A 13,888-nucleotide genomic window follows, 5' to 3' on the forward strand; every position below is an offset into this window, starting at 1 on the left:
TGCCCCCCTCTCAAAAAAGACAAAAAATAATCTATACCTGGGTCACAAAGGGTTATTTATCGTTCGTCATTTCACCTATCCACACCCTATTCACAAACACAGCCATAGACAGGAGAGGCCTGAGGGCACAATGCTAGGAGATTGCATCTCATCTCTCTCTCTCTGCCAGAGCGTACATGTGTGTCTGAGTGTCTTTTTGGTTATCTGTCATTTGCCCAAAGCGCAGTTACCTCTCATGGCCACATGGAGCGATCTTTAATGCATTTGATAGGTTTTTCACATGTTAGCATACAATATTGGCTATGTAATTATTTTAATGTTAATGCAAATTGAGTGTATTGTGATGCTAATTACTAGCCTTGACAGAGACACTAGTATTGTTTTTACTTTGTGTGTGTGCGTGTGTGTGTGTGTGTGTGTGTGTGTGTGTGTGTGTGTGTGTGTGTGTGTGTGTGCGCGCGTGTGTTTGTGTGTGTCGTCATGGCAAAATGTGGTCGTGGAGACACCTACAGTAACAGGAACTAACACAGATGCAGTTTGAGTTGTTTTGCTTGGTGAAACCAGTGCAGTGTGTGTATCTCTTTGAACGCTTTGATAATATAAATTTGATATTATAATATTACAGTATTTGACAATAATGATAACCGTGATGATTTTCGTGGCTATAATCATGATTTGAATTTCTCATACGGTTTAGTCGTATCATTTGACTTTTATAATCCTGTATATTGTTTTTTGCAACACGGAATTTCTGGAGTACCTCCTTAACTTTAACATTGATTGTTGCATATTCAGTCATGGATATTTGATAAAACAGGGAAGTACCTTTGAAGGCCCTTTATATTACATGAGCCATAATCCAACTCCTACTAACATTGATTCTGTTCATGCTCTTCAAGCAATGACTATTTATTTGTGCTGACGTAACTTTTGTGTTTATGAAGTCAGGTGTCAGGGATATATTCCCTGTGGCTCTGAAACCATCCTTGACAAAAACTAGGTACTAAGCAACAATCTCACAACAGAGTGATAAGACTCACAAGGGTGAGAAACACCAGAGCCGTATGTTAGCAGTCACTGCTTCATGCCCTCATCTTTGAGTTGATTGGTTTCAGACTCCCGTTTTTTTTGATTGTAAGGTTTTAACCACGCCTTCTGGCTGTTATTACAAAGGGCCTCTCCCAATTCATTTCACCTTTTGTTGAAGTTTCAGGTTTCAAGTGTACTGATAACTGCCTGAAAGTCTGTGGAATGGAAAAAAGGCCAGCCATTCTACGTTTAGTAAGAGCTGTATTGTATTAAGAGGAGCTTTTCTCTTCTTTTTCATGATAATAATAATAATAATAATAATAATAAAATGTTTTGTTGTGAAATTATGGTAATTATGGATACCTGTATGGAATTGCTAGTTGCCATTTAATAGCGCATGTTGTATATGCTTCTCATGGTCAGTTTTTGACTATTAAGTCATATAAAATGTCCTGGGTCATCTACTGTATTTCACTGTCAATCGGCGCATTCATTAACATTGCTGTCAAGTCACTGTGTGCGTTCACAAAATCTTCATTCTCATATTGTATTGGTAAGCTCAAACATGTTCGGGCCACAGCTTTGATGAGAACTCGTGTAAAACCAGCCTCTGTATCAAATTAAATATTTTTAAAAAGGGAGTGTGTTTATGCAAGAACCACATTCTTTCATAACAACCAAAGAGCTTACAAATCATAGACTTTATTTCACCATGGAAACAATCTCTCCTTTTCACTCTCAGAAGAGCACAAGTGGTAATATCCACTGACAAATGCTTAAAAAGTCTCATATGCTCATATTAACGCTCAATATGAAAGGTTAGCCACCCTAGCACAAACTAATTAAACTATGTCTTATGTACATTTGGTGCATTTGTCACCAAGATAAGATTTAATGTGATGTGTGTGTGAGAACAAAGAAACACTCTTTGTCTGGTATGGTCTGTTATTAAACATGGTATTTGCTCACAGCCTTTTCCCTAGTGTGCAGTGGGGATATCTGAATGCTTTTAAATTTGACATTTACTTTTCAGTACTCAGAGTGAGATAGGAATGTGCGTTACATACAGTATGAACACAAATGATGTGATGTTGGCTGCTGCTCAGTTTGGCATGAGGGAAGGAGAAATGTTGGAATGGAGAATGTACATTTAAATAGAAAAGAAAAAGCCGTGACAAACAAACAAAAAACATACAATAAAAAGAACAACATAAAAATCCAGACATCATGCGTTTCTCTATTGGAACATCACATTCAAGGTTCCATTTTTACAGATTTAGCACCGTAGCACTCCCCATTTTCAATATAATGCAATGTTTTTGGTGTTGAGGATGTTGGTGTAGGCTTTCTTTATCGGTGGTTCGATCCCCACCTCCCCCGGTCCACATGTCGAAAGTATCCTTGGGCAAGACACTGAACCGAATTGCTCCTCGTGCTGTGCATGGGTGTGTAAATGTGGTGTAAATGATTAGATTAGATGGTGTGTAGATGTCCACTGCCATCAGTGTGAATGTCTGTGTGAATGGGTGAATGTGACAAACACTGTGAAAGCGCCTTGAGTAGTCAGAGGACTAGAAAGGCGCTTTATAAGTACAAGTCCATTTACCATTTACCATTTTACATTGAAAGACAGAAAGACATTTCTCTCCGCCATTGAACTATTTGACAGATGCTCTTTGATTAAACATCTTACTTAAAATCACCAGTGCAAAGTATAACTAGGAAAAAATAAACCTATACACACCTAAAATCAACACACCTCATCCCCCCCTTTGCTCTCACACCTCCATTATTGCATTTACACATGCAAACACACCTTCAATAATTAATTACATTTATCAGATTGGCAGTTTAATACATCAGTGTATCATTCTGCAGCGGCAGATCAGTGATGCTGTTTTGCCCCCACTGTGTGAAGTTTGCTGAGAGTGATAATGCAGTCCTGATGTGTTTTATACGGCGTGAGCCCTGCTCCGGAGCGGTTTATAAAATAGCATTTTAAATGTGACATTAACTGTCAGCAACCAGTCATATTTTTAACACACTTAACACACCAGTGAGTAAGTGCATTTCCCGAAATGTCAAACTTTTCCAAAGTTCAAATGAAAACTAAAAAGTTCAATAATTAATAAAGTTCCAATATTAAATAAATGAACACACTACTATAGAAACTTAACTACTTCCTCCTCGCGAGTTCAGTTAAATAGACACTTGGTGAAATAGAAATATCCCAAAAATAATAAGTTTACGTCTGATCTGATTGTTTATTAAAATGTCTGTTGATTCATTTTAAAAGCTGGAGTGCATGTTTGTGGTAAAAGCTTAAATATTCTGGGTGTATGACAGACAAGATCTTAAAAGACATTCAATTCAGTGTTCACAAACAAAATCTTTCTTGTCAATAATAGAAATAAAACAATTGGTTCAACATGCTGTGTTTTAAAGGGCCTTATATCAGACTGCACAGAACATCTGAAGTAGTGATGGACATTTTACAGCTGCCCTGAGCCATCAACACCGCGCTACACACACCATCACAAGCAATTACCCTTCTAATAATCTCCCTACCCCTGCAACACTTTCACACATACTTGGTCGTACACGCATGCTCCAGCAGAAGGGTGTGGTCACGCATGGAGAGTTGGAGGCTAACAGCTGTGTTTATCTTGTTTCCATCTGTGGGTGGGCCCTCAACTGTGTTTGTCCAGGGGAGCCCGATAACCGCTGCGTCAGGGCTGCATATCACTAGAATTCATGTTTACTTTACCTTTCTCCTCCGGATGTCCTCTGGATCACTCAGTTATTGTTCCTCAGCAGCAAAATAAATGGATCATACTGTTTTTATACAATGTTGTGGAACAGTTTAACATTATCATATCATCACATGTTGAGCTTGTTTTACAGAAAGTCCGTAATCTCTACAAACCTATGACCATGTTTTCAGGTACCTGCATGCTTTTTTGAGTGTACAAGCAACAGAAATGGCCTGAATTGATTAACCGTAATTTATTAATTTACCTCAGCTTGAAAAGGTTTATTTGAAGCAGGCCTGTATAAGAGGCAGACCTCTGTTTGATAAGAATAATTGTTCATATTTAAGTACCAAGCCTTCTATTGATCTGTTAAAGTTACTGAAGGACACTGTTAATACAAACTCAACACGTCCCGTATCCATTTCAGATTAAAAACACTTTAGAACAACAAGGTGTTTAAAATAGCATGATTATATTGTTGAGTTTATTAAATTGTCGGTTCTGGTACTCATTTTTACTCTTTTCTTGACATGTCTTAAAATAAAATCCAAGGACCTCGAGGACCTAAGATTTTATATTAAGACATGTCAAGAACACACCTTTGGGGATATCACTATGTGCACTGCATTTTTCAAATATAAAAACTTCATGATCTTCTGCACACTTTACTCTGCTGTCATGCTATAATTAGCCAGCGGACTGTAGTAGATCCTGGCTATTGAGTCGAGAATTGTTTTGAAGCGAGAATCAATTTTGAATCTAACTGACCCCTAATAGACCCTGACTCAAAACAAGATTGTGACATATCAAAAGATTCCCACCCTGAAGATATCTCCAAAACTGCTGTTGAGGGAGGTGGAGCTGCTGCATCAGTGCTGTGAATGATTTCAGTGTCCAGTGGTTTCAGCCAACATCATGTAAATCCCTCAGAACAAGAACACCTTTTTCCACCCACTGCTACCGAAGGAATGTTTTTTTTTAATTTTTCTGTAATTAATTTGTGCCTGTGTGCACTATTTAAAGTGCGTGCCCGACTCTTGATTTCTGGAGGTCAGTGGGGAGGTTCAGATGTCACAGTTCGGGGTAGTTTGCGATAGAGATGCAGGACTGTAAACTTAAATGCTGTTCCCCATATTGTGTGTCTCTGCAGGTAGCCAATGAGACGCTCCACACAGATCGGCCCGACCTTCCAGAGTGTTTTCAGCTCACTGTCCTGTCATGGCTGCCGTGCATCTACCTATGGGCTGTCTGCCCCATCTACCTCTTCTATCTCAAGAAGAACAACAGAGGCTACATCATGATGTCCATTATGAACAGAGTGAAAACGGTGAGATGGAGCTTCATTGTTACCTATTTTATCACAGTGTACTCCAAAGCAAGGTTAGACTGATACATGTGGTTGATATCAGTCACTCACCACCCACTTGTGTTATGAGTCCGGTTGGTTGATCAGTTCCTGACTGACGGGCTCCAAAACAGTTACACTTAAAAGTTGAACTGAAACTGGAATTCTTTTCACTTAAAAATTTGTTCATGCTCATAAAATTCTGAGAGAAAACTTTTTGCCTAAAAGGTTTTGAGTTGTCGACGTGAACCATATAAGGATAAAAAAAATACCAAAATGTGATTAAAAATAATAAGTATTTTTGTCTAAAGACTAACACTAAATCTGAAATAGCTGCCAAAATTAACACCCACGACATTTGTTTCTCCTTTTTCAATGAGGTGGCTAAAATAGGATTTGCTGTACATTACATCTTATCTTCTGTCCATCCTCCTGTCTGCATCTCCAAACTGGCAGCGTGCTGGCCGCCATTTTCAATTTTATACCGATTATATACATATATTATATACATCTATCGCTTTATGACATTTAATATTTAGGAGTACCCGCCACGCTATTATATTTGTTTTTAACTCACAAAGTGGAAATTAATAAGTTTTGTTTATTAGCTAGCTGACCAAGCCGTTGGTCCCATGGATGTCTTAAGTGAACGGGATACAGTGTTCAAGGTGCAACCCCGGTCATTCCTATAAAAGTTGCTCAGTGGCGCATGAAGCCAAAAAAGTTAAATTCCTGTGTCTAAAAATACCCGGATGATCGGCACTGCTTGCCCATTGTGAGGCCCACAGAGAAGACGCACTAGAGACTTCCGCTTGTCAAGACGGCTATTCCTGGTTTAGCACTTGGCTAACTTTAATGGCTTTTCTGCCTTTCATAATGATCCGGACTGAATGAATCAAATTCTGATATTACTTATTATTAGTCATTTTGAAGGGGTCGTGGAAAAAAATCCACTGATATACTATCTCTTTGGTCATGCAATGCAATGGGAACAAGTATTTTTGGTTCAATCTTGGGCCAGAGGGCATCACATGACAGACCCTGTAGTTGCTGATAATGTTGTTTTTTTTGCAAATATTCACTCATATTGAATTAGATTCTTGCAACACTATCCAAAAAAGCTAGTACAGGCGCATGTTTACCACTGTGTTACACCACCTTTCCTTTTACAAACACTCAATAAGCGTTTGGGAAATGAGAACACCAATTGTTGAAGCGTTGTAGGTGGAATTCTTTCCCATTATTGCTTGATGTACGACTTCAGTTGCAAAACAGTCCAGGGTCTCTGTATTTTGCGCACTTTGCATAAAGTGCCACATCATTTCAGTGGGAGACAGGTCTGGACTGCAGCAGGCCAGTCTGGTACAAACACTCTTTTACTGAGAAGCCACACTGTCGTAACACGTGCAGAATGTGTCCTGTCATTGTCTTGCTGAAATAAGCAGGGACGTCCCTGAAAAAAGACGTTGCTTGGATGGCAGCATATGTTGCTCCAAAACCTGTATGTATCTTTCAGCATTAATGGTGCCTTCACAGATGTGCAAGTTACCCATGATGCAATGGGCGCTAACACACCCCCAAACCATCACAGATGCTGGCTTTTGAACTTTGCACTGAAAACAATCTTGATGGTCCTTTTCCTCTTTGGCCCGGGGGACATTACGTCCATGATTTCCAAAAATCATTTGAAATGTGGACCACAGCACACTTTTTCACTTTCAGTAAGTCCATCTCAGATGAGCTCGGGCAGGAGAAGCTGTCGGTGTTTGTTGGTGTTGTTGGTAGAGTTTAAATTTGCACTTGTAGATGTAGCGACGAACTGCGTTAATTGACAATGGTTTTCCAAAGTGTTCCTGAGCCCACGTGGTAACCTGTTCACCTGTTGAAATTTCAAACAGGTTGTTTTTTTTAGCAATCCTCAAATTTCCCAGTCTTCTGTTGCCCCTGCCCCAGTTTCTTTTGGAACGTGTTGCAGGCATCGAATTCAAACTGAGTGAATATTTGCAAAGAAACAGTAAAGTTTATCAGTTTGAGCACTAAGTATCTTGTCTTTGTATTGTATTCAATTAAATATAGCTTGAAAATAATTTGCAAATCATTGTATTCTGTTTTCATTTACGTTTCACACAGCATCCCAACTTCATGTGAATTGAGGTTGTATCGAATGTCTGCTTTTTCACCCTGTCTTGTTTCTCTCTCTGTCTGCTCGCAGGTGCTTGGCTTGTTGTTATGGATTGTATGTTGGACAGATCTTTTCTACACATTCCACGAGCTGCGGCAGGGGGACACCCAGCCGCCAATCTACTTTGTCACCCCTCTGGTTCTCGGCATGACCATGGTGAGGTCATGACCATCCAAAAACAGTCACACAATATATCAGCTCCTGAGAAGTAGCCTCTTTTAGGTTTTGTAAGAGGATGTGTGGTTCTGTTTTTATAATGTAATGCTCTTAATAGCTCTTTCAGCCCCCTATCAACTGTAACTTGTTCAAAAACATTTTATGTACATTTTGTTTGTACTATTTTTAGCTTGGAAGCTACATTTGTATACCCAAACAATTATACAAACAATGTTTTACATATACAAATGCAGAGCACGCAGTGAAAAGATGGTATCAAAGGGCACAGTGTGACAAACATTACCAAGCCTGCACTCTAAAAAGATATGCGTGCTGTGTGTGCTTTAAATTATGTTTCATTGCTATTGAGAAACTCTAAGTATAGTTAAAGATACTAGAAAAGAAACCCAAATTGTATCATATGAAGACTACTTGTGTATACATTTGGCTGGAATATCTCACATGAAGCTACTGGATATTTCATTAAATTATATATTCAAGCCAGCACGAGTGGAAATTAGCTGTCCAGCTAAGCCAGCATTTTTCAATTAATTGGTAAATTTTCCCAAGAGATCATAGCTAATACAACTTTTTTAGCCCAGAGTAAGCAGAGTCACATGCATTTATGTTTTTATTTTTCAAATATTTTGTTGTACTGCTCGTCTAACCAGAGGCTGACCTTTTGTTGTCACTATTTGCATATAATTACATTGACACAACAGTGCTTCATTATGTGTTGTTTAGACCCCTGACTGGTAGACAGGACTGATATTATGTATCTTAAGTCACAGTGACAGTCCTCAAAGTAGATACAAAGTAGAGTTGAAAGGTTAGAAAAAAAAGCAATATATATTAGCTTGCCTACAGCACTGCAATGTATCGTAATATATTGAATCGTAACCATCATGATCTGTATTGTATCGCCACATTCTTACTAATTCACAGTACTAGGTTTGAGTATACTTAATTTAGTATACTTCACTTTTCAAGCGTGAAGACACTACATACTAAAAACTAGCTTAGAATCATTATGTAGTATGGATTTACGACACATGGTTTATCTTGTCAATAGACTGTCATAGTTCCGGACACGTAAGTGTTTTTTGGTGACCCGTACTAGCAGCAGAGCAGTAGCAAGGCTGAAAGTACTGAGTGAGAGCAGTTCACTTGGGGAGGGCTTGTCCATAGTTCTCCCGAGGGTCATGTCGGGTTAAAGAAAAGCCAGAAAACTCCTGGTTCAGCACGTCTAACCCGCCAGGATGGGGGAGAAGTCTGACCTGACCCAGTCTGACTGTGGTTCACCTTATGTGCCCTGGGTGATTCTGTCCTGGCTAATCTAACTCAGTCTCTCCCTCTCTCGTGTGTAATGTCCCCCTCCCTCCTGTCAGCTGTTGGCCACATTTCTGATCCAGTTTGAGAGGTTACGCGGGGTACAGTCCTCAGGGGTCCTCTTCATCTTCTGGTTCCTGTCTGTGCTGTGTGCCATCGTGCCTTTCCGCTCCAAGATCCTACAGGCCTCCAGTCAGGTAAGAACACCCGGCAGCCCTCAAATGCCTTTTACATGTCTGTCATCCTTGTACATCATGTCATCTGTGCTCTTGTTCTTTCCTCCTCTGCCTTTTATCCTCCTCAGTGTTCTTAATGTTTTAAGACTACTTTATTAGTAAGCTCCCACCCCCCCACCCCCCCACCTCTTCTAGTCTCAGGACTTGCCTTGGAGCTTACAGTAAATGATGTTTTGAATGGGCCAGCTCAGGGCACCACTAAACACAGAGGGAACTGTAGCCCTGATGTCACTAGCATACTTATCTCACCTCTAGTGCCTAAGCCTCTTGAATCTGTACAAACTAGGGATGCTAATTCTGACTTTTTTTTCCTGAACGATAGCCGACCCTCCTTAATGGATCATTAACCATTTACAGACAATCTGACAGCTGAGTCCGAATACAGCCGTCCAGGAGGCTCGGACATACTTTACGCATTCCGCAGACAGCTGCGGACTTGAACCAGGCACATGCAGCCACATTCCTGGAACTGCTTGCACTACCATTACAAGCTTTCTCCAGGGAATGTCTCCACTGCATCCGCCTGTGAGGTTGTCAGCTTGCCTGGCATAGGCGTGTGGGACGGCCAATTTACCCTGGCAGCCCTCATTGATTTAGTGGCTTATGTCACATAGCTCTGGCTGCTGCACTAGCAAGTTGCATTTTAAGCTTTTTTTGTGCTTAATTCAAGGCTCTCATGACCGTCTGCTGAACGACGCTCACAGCCGCTACAAACCAACGGAGCAACACAGCATATGCCAGGCAGACACATAGCTAAAACACAAAAACAATTGCCTGTGCTTAAAGTAAAATTCCAGTGTAAGATCATCCCAGGGTCTTTTTAGGCAAATTGGGTCATCAAATAAGCCATCAAGACTATTTTTTTCATGTATGAACTATTAATGTAGATTTTCCGCAGAGGCGCTAATAGCCTTGTGTTTTGAAAGACTTACCCCGGTACAAGCTGCTCAGTAGGTAAGTCGGCCAGTAGGTAAGTCTTTCAAAACACTCTTTTAATAAACTCCGTGTTCACATACTACGTTGTTGGTGCTTCGGTTTACGTGTAGGGACTCTTATCATGTTACTGCAGAGGTTTGGTGTTATTTGGAGCAGTGTAAGTGTTTAAAGAACTCTTTAATGCATCCAACGCGCCACCCCGAGCTTATCCGTGTTAGCAGGCTGTTAGCGACTCTCCAGAAAATCTATGTTAATAGTTAATACACAAAAAGAATTGTCTCAATGGCTTACTTGATGACCCAATTTGCCTAAAAAGACCCTGGGATAATTTTAGACCGGAATTTAACTTTAAGCTACTCTAATAAAAGGCTTCTGGCTCAGAGGGTAAAAACAAAGCCGAGGTATTGGCAGATTTTCCTTACTAGACTAAAGCAAAAGTGCTGTTTGGAATTATATAGCATACCAGGCTAACATCCAAGTTTTATCCTCCTTAATGGAATCATTCAATGTTCACAGAAAACCCTGAGCTATACAAAACAAGAAAACAAACAAGAGAGTTTGAACAAATTTGTCATATTTACACCCTTCAATAATGCGTTTTCTTTTTTCTTTTCACTACTACAGACAACTCTTTTTTAGTATTGTCCTGGCTTTCAATATCAACTTTGAAATTCTAGTATCGGGACAACCCTCATTTCGAGCCGGGACTTGGTCAAAGCAGAGCTAAAGGGAGAGTAAATATTGGACTGACATTTAAGGTTGCCAGAAACACAACTCCAAATGAATGCTAATATTGTAGTTCTGCTGGTGTTGCATAAAGGCCACTCTTTACTCACATATTTGCTTGCACCATTATTTGTTACATCTTGACAGGACATTTCTGGTGGCTCCCTGATGTTATTAACATACTTGCTTAGGTGTAAGTGGCTGTATTAACATGCACATAATAATTGGATTATGGTTAATATTAATCAAAGTAATGCTTACTCCGATTAGCATGTTAATACCGGTTCAGATTTATGTTTTTTTGTTTGAAGAATAATCTGATTTATGGCTAAAGCCTCCAATCATTTGGAGGCTTTAGCCATAGACTGATGGCCTCAACAACATAGTAGAGCATGTTAAAAAGTGGTAAACAAATATCCACTCGATCACAGCCGCAGCCTCCAAACATCTTTTAAGTCAGTTTATAGCAGACTACATCTCTCCAGCCTGCAGGTGTACAGTATATCAGAGTACAAAAGGTATGTCCAGCTGCTGTCGTAGATTAGTAGCTGCTGTTGTTACAGTCCTTTGTGCCACATGATGAATAGCATTTGGTACTTTTCCTTGAACTTTTATCTTCTTTGTTTATACCAGAAATCCTGTAAATGAAAAAAATACAATGCAGATTTTGGAGCTGCTTAAGTGATAAAAATAAGACCAACCCGGGCACTCATGCAGCAGGCGGATACACGTGCAGGCAGTGCCTCTAGCAGTCAGTTGGTCAGAGTGTGAGGAAGGCAGGCAGTGAACCACACAGCCATGTGTTGAGGTCAGCCCAGGCTACTGCAGATCCGTGCTGCTATAATCACATTGAGCCAGAAAATGAACAAATATGATTCCAAAAAGGGATTTTGCACTTGGGGGCAATTTTAAAAAAAAATAGTGTTTAGTGAATAAAGTTGCTGTTTAATGTGAAATGAGCCCAGAAAAAAACATACAGAGATTCCTCAACAGAGCAGCAATGAAGACATGCCGGCCACAGCCTGTCAATGTTATGCATTATAGTAGCACAACTGTGAAAGGACAGAAAGTGGAGAGTGGGCGGGGCATTAACAGGAGATTAAAATAGAACACACCTACCCTTATACAATTTAGCCCAAACAGTGATTGATTGGCCTCCAGTTGTAGGGTTAGCACTACTGCTTCAATATTCCATCTTCATTTTTTTACTTGTGTCATTCTATCCCTTCTATATTCATTCTGTGCCTGTTTGTATCGTGCAGTTTCTTAATATTAAAGCACTCTGTTCTGCATTTCTTGTTTAAAAGGTGCTAAATAATATTTATTTATTAATATTATTGAGAAATCATCAGAATTACCTGCAGACTCATTTCATTGAGGTTTGGTAATTAGGGTCATGAATCTCTGATTTAGAAAATTAGGGATCTGTATCATGATTGATCATAATTCTTACAGATTTTTAATATAAAACCTTTTTTTTAATGCATAAACATATCATTTTGGGCATAAAGAAATCACACAAGCTGATCTAAACAACAATCGAGTTAAATATTAACCCATTCACACAGACATTGGCTCAGAACTGTTGAAAAGAAAAATTTAGATTATGTTTTTTGCCAAGATGATGCAGCCCTACTCAGAGAGACGGAATTGGACACAAAATGAACTGAAATCAAATAAATGATAGCTTAATATAGGATTAGGATTTGAATATTATTGTTTTGTTTTAAAATAAATGAATAATGTTGATCAAATTTTTAGGGGTATTCATGGATTTAATTTTGCCCTTTGCTTTTGTTAATTTCCTACACTGGCTGTGAGTATTATGATAACTCAAATGAATGGATGAAAGTTAACCTTTAGTACATTTACATGCATGCAACACATCTCGACAACGTGTCACGTATTGTGAACGCACTCTCCCCCAATACACCTGAATTGACAGAGCAACATAAGTCAAGCTCTGTTACTTGTTGTAACGTGAGCTGTATTGTTGTTGCTTCAAAAATGTTCTTTACTTTGTCATTGGTCACGTTGCTTTACCATAACATAGTACAGAAATAAGTATTTGCTCTGACTATTTATCTTGCACCATCATGCCTATTTTGCCTGCATTTAAACACACCACTTGACAGGGGATGCTTACAACTGTTTCTCTGAACTTTGTTGTTTGTGTGTGTTTGTTTAACATTTCAGAGCGGAGTGAGCGACAAGCTGCGATTCACCACGTTCTACTTCTACTTTGGCCTGGTGGTCTTTGAGCTGATCCTATGCTGCTTCAGTGAGAAACCTCCTCTCTTCTCCGATGTTGTCACAGACCCTGTGAGTTATGCATCCTGCAACAGTGTCCACTCAGAAACCACAAAGCATGTGTGTGTCTGTATGTTGTATGTGAGAACCTCTTATATTCCTGCTGAAATGGTATATTCCTGAGAAAGTCTGAAAGTGTGCTTTGGGGCTCCAAAGCAGGTGTCACACACACACACACACACACACACACACACACACACACACACACACACACACACACACACACACACACACACACACACACACACACACACACACACACACACACACACACACACACACACTTGTTACTGGCTGCTCACAGAAGTATGTCATCCTTACCCTTGTTTTACCTCTCTGGCTCATTTGTCTGCATATTTTTCCTTTTTCTCTCAGAATCCCTGCCCTGAAACCACAGCAGGTTTTCTCTCCACCATGACCTTCTGGTGGTTCACAAGGTGGGTTCACACTGCTCTGTGTCATCCATCATACATAGACCCAAACTTTCTTGTGTATGCAGTGATTTTGTTTAGTAATTCCAGTAAACACAAAGTTCAATATAAAAAAATTGAATCTGCAAGCAGCGTCAAATGGGCCCTCACGTGCACGTTGGGGGTACTGATGGGGCGCTGGTTGACATGACCGTGCATTTATGTGACCCTCGGACAAGGCAGACACAAGCAAGACATGATTTATAATGATACAATAACATTGCAAATTTTGTACCACTTCCTGTCTTCACTATGTGGTGCTAGAGAACCCACTAATAATACACTGTGTTGCTGTATATAATTTGTAGACCACACCATGTAAACTAATGTAAATCAGATGATGTTGCCAGTAGTTGACGCTATTTAGTCCTCTAGGAGGAGTTTCGAAAAGTTCCATACTTGTAAAATGTCTAAAA

General features: G+C 39.7%; 1 protein-coding gene across 1 annotated transcript in view; it reads left to right on the forward strand.

Moving 5' to 3' along the window:
* The window catches only part of abcc3 (ATP-binding cassette, sub-family C (CFTR/MRP), member 3), a 53,449-nt gene that overhangs the window by 8,899 nt on the left and 30,662 nt on the right, over positions 1-13,888 (forward strand). The window contains exons 2-6 of the mRNA XM_083933011.1: positions 4,933-5,109; positions 7,340-7,465; positions 8,854-8,991; positions 12,889-13,014; positions 13,378-13,439. Of these exons, the coding sequence (XP_083789137.1) occupies positions 4,933-5,109; positions 7,340-7,465; positions 8,854-8,991; positions 12,889-13,014; positions 13,378-13,439 (629 nt within the window). The remainder of the gene's footprint in view (positions 1-4,932; positions 5,110-7,339; positions 7,466-8,853; positions 8,992-12,888; positions 13,015-13,377; positions 13,440-13,888) is intronic.

The sequence above is a fragment of the Echiichthys vipera genome (genome assembly GCF_963691815.1).
Source record: "Echiichthys vipera genome assembly, chromosome: 18".
Taxonomy (NCBI): Eukaryota; Metazoa; Chordata; class Actinopteri; order Perciformes; family Trachinidae; genus Echiichthys; species Echiichthys vipera.